General features: G+C 37.9%; 1 protein-coding gene across 5 annotated transcripts in view; it reads right to left on the bottom strand.

The window, feature by feature from the left end:
* Positions 1-7,348, bottom strand: part of CCDC149 (coiled-coil domain containing 149) — a 48,600-nt gene extending 41,252 nt beyond the window's left edge. For 2 of the 5 annotated variants that reach the window (XM_017727550.1, XM_017727551.1), the window contains exons 1-3: positions 6,421-7,348; positions 2,143-2,304; positions 1,575-1,613 (exon numbers count right to left, since the gene is read on the bottom strand). In XM_017727550.1, the coding sequence (XP_017583039.1) occupies positions 1,575-1,613; positions 2,143-2,304; positions 6,421-6,423 (204 nt within the window). In that variant the 5' untranslated portion in view covers positions 6,424-7,348. Of the gene's footprint in view, positions 1-1,574; positions 1,614-2,100; positions 2,305-6,420 lie in introns of all 5 variants that reach the window. The other 3 variants (XM_017727553.1, XM_017727552.1, XM_017727554.1) reach the window with 3 other exon arrangements.
* Positions 7,349-7,870: the final 522 nt, after the last annotated feature.

Here is a 7,870-nt window from a genome sequence, read left to right as displayed (position 1 = left end):
GTATGTAAGGTAATAACGGAAAGATATTCATTACTTTCTTTTATTATTCTCTGATGCATTTCTCAAAGCAAAACTATACTCTTCTTCAGAAAGGTTGCACTAACTGCTCTAGGTTATCCACCTTGTATGTTACAGACACATTTCTCAGGAAAACGAAAACTCAAGAAAGTACACTAACAGTCTATTACTGTACAACGTAAGGTATATATTGTTCTTGGGGGGAACCCATCAACGACCCCATTTGAAGACAAGATTTTCTTTCTTTCACTGCTACCTAGCATGAATACATAGCTTCCTCAGGAAAAAAAAAAAGACTCCTAGGTAGATTATTAAAGGTTTTCCAGGCACTTGCCCTGGTAAGACAAATTGCCAAACTTAATATCATCACAGCTTCTGAATTTAGACTGAATTTGGCTAGTATTTTAGAAACAAGTGTCAGTTTTATTTGTTTTGAAAGATGAAAGATGAATTAGAATAGCTATGGGATGGGAAATCTCCCTTCCTACTTATCTCTGTAATGATCCATATACTGCCTTGTTTTTTTTTTTCAACTGGATATTCCTCAGCAACACTCAGAATGCACAAACTTGTATCTGGTCATAAACTTCTATTAGAATTCTGTTGAAATAACAGAATTGCAAATAAATTATGCTAAATAATGAGGAAGTTAAATGATTCTACACTGAGCCACTGACTTCTTGGCAGCTATTTGTTTAAGTGCCTGAAGGAGTAATTATATTGCCCCTGGAAGTTTAGTTTAAAGCAACCAAAACCCTAAGCCATAAAATTTTAAGCAAATAGCAAGAACTACATGCAAACTCTCAGGGAAAGGGTGATGAGTAAAACTTCTGATCCATTAAGAGAATGTTAATAACCATGTTTTAAACATAGTTAAAAGACTTCCAAAACTAGCAATTACAGCAATGATTTTTGTTCTTTTAGGCTGTCCTCATCTCCCTGCTCCACATATTGTGTTTTGAGTACCATTTTTTCTAAAAATTAAGGTAATTTTAGGATGTGACAACCAACATTCCACAACAGGGACACACTATGTAGATATCTAGGAACAAAAATGCATGCGAGCAGGCAAAAAGTTTTTCAGGGGAACCATAAAATGCAATTATCATTGTTTTACCATTTATAACTCATAGAGTCCAAGTGGCCTGGGAGAATACTTAATGGAAAACAGCACTCACAACAATAAATTAACAATTATGGAATGCAGACAATGCATTCCCAGTTTACTTCTAAGTATGAGAAGTCCTGTCACAAATCCATTTTAAGACTCAATACAGAAGAATAAACAACAAGGAGAACAATCTCAAGTCTCTGTACACTGACCAATTTCAGTCTCAGGTGAAAAGGAAAGCAATAGCCATATATTCTAAATAATGATAGTTCAGGTATTTCAGAGTGAAATGTGTAGACCAAAGCAGAAGTCACAGTTTAAAGACTGAGCTCTTTAATATTCCGAAACGCTTGCTTTTTTATCAGATTTCTTAATTAATATTTTTATTCTTTTGCAAAGTACTCTTGTAGCAGATAAATAACAAAGAATGAAAAATAAATCCTACCTGTTTCCTCTTTTCAGGTGGAAGCGATGGATCCCCATCCTACAAATAAACAGACATATTTTATTGGCAGCTTATTTCTGAAACCAAAAACTGTATTAACTTCTGTGAATCTAATTGCAGAACATGTATTTTAACTGTTATAAAATTATTTTTTTAAATAGTAATGATTAATATCAGTAATACTAACTTCAACCTAAAAAAAATTTTAAAGTTGAGGATTTGTTTACATTTCTAGAACAGCAGGTCATTACAAATTTGTGTTGCATTAATTTTCATACTGGTACATTAAGTTGCTGAGGAATAATAATACCACAGTCAGATTTTAAATGGAATTATCACTGAAACTAATTTCCTCAGAGCATGCACTGTTTCTGTGTCCTATATAACAGGCACTGCCTCATCAATGCAGAACAAATGAGTAATAACATGATCAGGGCTGTACAACTGCAGACTCCTGCAAACAAGTACCTAGACATTTTTACAGCAGCCATTATGGACTTCTTTCTAATTTTTTTTTGAGGTTCACCTTTGTCCCCCAGTTAAACAGTCTTCATAAAGAACAACCTACAATCAGCTCCCGATACTTCTTTTTCAGAGACTGGTGTCGTTCCCGCAGCTGGTTGGCCATAAGTTTGTACTGGTCTCTTTCTTGTTGACAAGTGTCCAGCTCTTTGGAAAGGATTAGCAATGCCTCCTTTTTACTTTCGAGCTTCCTTTTGCACACCAGATACTGCAGAAAAGAAAAAACCCATACATGTAACAAGCCATTTCTACCCAAAGCCAGTACTGGATACAAGAGTCTCAAGTTCTGCTCTGAAAAGTTGAAGGAAGACTGCACAAGATCAAAGTCTGCCACAAGTCATCTTAGCTTATTAATAACAATCACAGGGAAGACATCTCATATAGAAAGCTTGAAATCCATCCATATGGCCACATGTTCACCTGACCACTGTGACTTTGAAAAATTAGCAATTTGAGTTTCTCATTCTTTTCCTCATATACAATAGCATGAGGAACCTTGCAATTTGCCCAGCATCCCTGGGAAGGCTGCTAGAAGGAAGAAGCATTTGCAAACTCCCTTTTCTACATGTGTTCAAAATATCCAGCTTCCAGGTATTTTTCACCCACTCATCCCTGCTTCGCTTCCCACTGCCATCCTTCTACCAGCAATGTCCTCTGGGCTCAGCCTCCCAACTGGACACTGAAATGGGACCATGCTACAGCAGAAGGCATAGCATGAATGATAACCAAAATTTACCTTGACTCTGAAACAATTAGTGTGATGCCCTTACAGCACAGGTAAAAGAAACTTAAATTACTCTGTGATACTACAGGCACATTGTAGATACAAAAATGCTGCTAGCAAGGATTTTCTTGCTATTTTCTAAGCCCATGAGAGACTTTTCTCTCTCACAGAAGAGGCAGCAGAGTTATGTAAACAACCAAACACCTGCAGCCTTGAAAAGTCTTGTTTATAGTATAGTAGAAAAATATTTTGACAATGGATGTTTTAGGATTTTAGCCAATCACCCCAAGGGATGGCTGATCCTTTGTCCAATTAGACTATGAAGAAAAAAGTCTATAAAAGAGTTTATAAAATAATTAAATAAATCAATCTTGCTGCACAATTCCTGCCTCCTGGATCTTCTCTCCTCCTCCCTACGGCTGCAGGACACGGTGATAGGGCCTAGGACTGCGGTAATAGCACATGCTCGTTTGAGATTTTCAAAATAAGTTTGTAAACCAAGGAATGCTGTGAAAACATAAAAGGAGAGGGAAGGCAGAGATGAGCCTTCCCCTGCAGCCACCACCTCTCATGTGAAGGGCTCATGCACTAAGCAAAGCAGAACTTGCAAATCTTAGCTGTTCTGCATTGGTCTGATCTGCTTCATTGCCTTTCCCCATTGACAGGAAGAGTAACGTGTATGTCATCCTCAATGTTACCTATCAGAACTTTCAAGTAACTTTTTTCACTTAACATGATGTTCGATCAGCAGATTCTTATTACCCATCACTTGACACTGCTCATGCTAAAGTATATATTTCTATTTCTGATGTTACTGGCATAAGACATGGATCTAAATACTTTCTGAATATGCTCTACAAGAGACCAAATACCACAGCAGTCATGAAAACAATTTATAGTTTCATTATATCCTCTGACAAGAATACTTTGTCATTATGGGCTCTTGCACAAAGCAAGAACATCAGCACTTTCATACCGCTCAAGTCAGTGCTGTTCTTCGGGACAAAAATCATTCTTTGTATGTACTACTTGCTTGGAATTAACTTTAATTGTTAACCTCAATTTCAAGTCAATGAGAAAGGGAAAAATGAGTTTGGTATATTAGTACAGCCAACCTTTTCCAAAAATAGTAAATGCTTAGTTGCAAAAAAGTGGGAAGGGAATGAGAAAAGCAGTTCCAAGAAGGATTTGAACTCTCAAAAAGGACACTTCCACCTTGGATTAATTTTATTTCTGGCAATACTAAAGTTGAAATCCTGCCATAAATTTTCTGGATTATGATGCCTTGGCATCAACAAACGCAAGTGTACCTATGTACTTATGTCCTTACTGATACCTTACACAAATGTCAAATCCCTTGATAAAGGACTGAAAGGTATGAGAAGCTAAACTTTAATATTGTCAGCAAGTGATTATAATGACATGGTAAACTTCTTCAAACTTGATAAAGTAATTCCTTCACTTACAGTGAAATGTTTGTCAATCTCTCTTCTTTTTTTCCCTGTTTCATCCCCTAAGTAATTCTAAAATATGCCTTCGCTAAATTGTTTTTAAATATTAACAATCTGATAGAGTAATTGCAAACAAAAATGAGTAAAAGCAAACCTCACAATCACTTTAAAAAAACCTCAACAGCCTAAAGCCCTGAACCAAGTAGCCTGTCCTGTTTAACAGGAAGAATCCCAGGAAGCATGAAGCTGGCCCATCCAGCCAACACCTGTGTGGAGCAGCGCAGCCTATACCATGCACACAGTGGGAATGGAAAGAAGCCAAACATCTTGCCTTATACACCCACAGCATCTGCAGGTGAGCCTTGCCTCGAGTGCTGCTGGATGGAACAGTGTATGAGAGGCAGAAGTGAACCGGAGCATGTGGATTAGACTGTAAAACCCAGTACTTACCCAGGAGGAAATACAGACCTAGCACCAAACAAACCTTGCGTCTGCCATGAGTCACAGCCCTCTACAAAGGACACACTCAGCACACGAGCAGGCTTCACCTTTTACAGCAGCACTGGCAGGGGCTGGGGAATTCTCAGCTACCTATTAGCCTGAGGGTAACGAACCATAAACAGATTGTGGGGACGGTAATGTTCAGGGTCTAAATGAAAAGGAATAATGATGGCCTCCTTGTTTAAAATCTGTTTGAACTAGATGAACTATATACTGATGATGCTGGCATCTCTCCCCAGTGCACTGTTTGGATTTTACTATAAAAATGACCACATAAAAGACTTTTTGGAGTAATTTTTGCCTTTTACACACACTGACTTTCCCAAATAAATGGAATAAAACCAGTAATAACATCATAATTTGTTTCCATGGGCTTATGGTACAAGAAACAATAAAGCCAGAGCATTTCTGTGGAATCTGATTATTCAACAGAGCTCTGTTTGCAGTTCCCATTACCATTACTGAAGGAAAACCAAATTTCACGAAGACAGACCTCAAAGAAGTTATTCAATATATATGTTTCTGAATGTTAAAAGCCAATGTAGCAATAATGGCCATAAACTGACCCAACAACTGTACACCAGAAATGGGTTCTACACAGGGAAATAACTGAGTCCCATCAGTGATTTCCCTTATATGGACAAATAAGTGCAATAAAATTGGTATGCTGTCAAAAAGAACATAGGCGTGTGACAAGTCTTTTTGGAACAATGAAAGCAATAAGGCAAATTTTCTCAAACAGTCTGAAAAAAAGTATTCAATAGATGCTTCTGGCATTCACTCATATAGAGATTTCTTCCCCTGCAACTCAAGGAAAGCCTATATCTCAGGTACTCTCTATCAGTGAGACAAACAAGTGAATTCTATTATGCACTATAGTTACTATGAAATATTCTTGTTGTCTTTTGTTTTTAATTATTGGTACAAAATAATCTATTAATTTAAAAAACAAAGTTAAACGAGAACCAGCTGCTATACATTCAATCTAAAAGCTACAATGTACAACTTTTCATATCTGTCTAGTGACTTTTATCTACCAATGTGCTGTTATCTGCAATAAAGCAAATTATAATTGCTACAAGGAAGATCGTAGTAATTAAAGGAATATGACATCCTATATTTCTGCCTGAACTGCTTTACAGCCAGATGACTACTTTAGTGAAATTGAGTAAAAAGAGACTGACATTACAGTAGAGTGTAACTGCTCCAAGGTGACCCTCTACATCAAACACTTACTATTTGTCCATTGCTATTTTTAGTGACAAATCTGGGTAGATCTCATTAATGACGCTGTAGACATGGTCTAATAATCTGATGAAGCTGGGACATGGTCAAGGTTTCAGACTTTCTTTTTTTAAACCAACAAACACACTGAATTCCTATCAGATTTTTTTTTTTTTTAATTTGTACAAATTACTGGCCTGTATTTTGGTACTTAATGGCAATTAATGTCAAGGAAAACATCTAATTTCCTGAGAGTAGAAGCAGAGATACTATCTCCAATCTGTGCTTTGGAAACACTGTGGATCATATTCTGTCTCCTCTTGACACTCCAGGGCCTTGTGTCCTCAAATGCTGAAGGGCATCACATTGGGCCTTGACACCTATCATCTACCATGCTCTCTGAAAAACCATGGACTCTACTCACCATCTTTTAATAAGAGATCCAACTGCTACTGAACTGCCTTTATCAAATTTCTCCCAACTGTACTCTTGGAGACAATTTTGTTGTCAAAACTGAAGGGTCCCAAAATGCATTGCAATCTCACTGTTTGGAATATTTGTTGACTGTGTTTCTATAACGTTGCTCCCCTCGACTTCAGATTAAACTGTTAACTTATCTGAAAGAGTCAAGCACTCAGATCCAGAGAAATACACAATTACTGGCCATTTGCTTGCCATCTCCCTTCCTGATGTGATTTTTCTCTGATAAAACCGGAAACAATGCAGTGACCTTGGTTTTATTCCACCATATCAACCCTGCTTTTCCTGCTGCCCAGTTCTTGCTTCACTGGCTGCTTCTTGGCTGCTGAAACACAAAGCAGGCTGGTATCATTCAGTGATGACAGAAGTGATATAAGCAGCTCCTCAGAACATCATGTCTTGTCTTGATGACCATACTACACCACATCCTCTTCATTGGCCATTTAGGAATACCACAATTTAGTAGTTAACACTTCTGTGCAATGTGGCCCAGCCCTTAAAAGTTTTGTATGCTGTGCCTCCAATTACATTATTAATTTCTCTCTGTTTCACAACATCCCTGTGGGTCTCTTAGTCCAACCTGAAACAAGGAAACATGAAAAGCAACACTTGTTTTGTTGCCCAGAAGTCCAGCATGCAGGTCTTCATAGCACTCTCCCACAGCTCCTGAGAATTTTGGAGCACAGTAAATCACAGTGCCAGCTCTTTTAGCATTCTCATTTCATTTTCCAAATGTCAAAGTTGTTACAATGCCAACCCAACCAACCAGGGACCTCAGAGTATCTGCTCCACTTTGTTCTTCCCTACAGCCACTGCATTTGTCCACATTAAGAAAAGCTGTGAAACTAGTGGCTCCAAAGCCTGTTGGCCCCTCATAGAGGTTTGGTGAATTACATTTCACGCTTTGTCTGAAAAGAAAACATGACAGAATGTAATAGAGATATTATGAACATGACAATCTCACCAGTTTTCCTTTCTCTTCTCTCTTGTCCACATAAAAAATTGTGCAACCAATGGGAAAGGTACACTCTGCCAATTACAAGCACGCTAGGTATCTCACTCTTCAGAACTCATGTCTTGAAATCATGTTGAAATCTAGCTATTTCAACTAGAACTACTGCTCCAAAATTACTCAGCAAGGGAGCTCAAGAGACAAGCATATCACCTCCTTCTTTGCCACTGAAGACCACACACAGCCAATAACCAAGAAATAGCCTCTTGTGAATGACAAATTAAACAGAAACTACATTTCTTCAAACTAACTTTAGGAGGCAGCGCCACATGTGAGTTGCTGCAAATAGCATACACTAAACACTCTAACGTGTGGGAGGTGCAAGCGAAAGAGAAGCATTTTGACATTGGATTTAATTCTACAAGTTGGCAAATCTGAGGGA

Source organism: Corvus brachyrhynchos, unplaced genomic scaffold, assembly GCF_000691975.1.
Source record: "Corvus brachyrhynchos isolate BGI_N302 unplaced genomic scaffold, ASM69197v1 scaffold80, whole genome shotgun sequence".
Lineage (NCBI taxonomy): Eukaryota > Metazoa > Chordata > Aves > Passeriformes > Corvidae > Corvus > Corvus brachyrhynchos.
The sequence above is the reverse complement of the archived record's forward strand: the minus strand, read 5'-3'. Positions and strand labels throughout refer to the sequence as shown.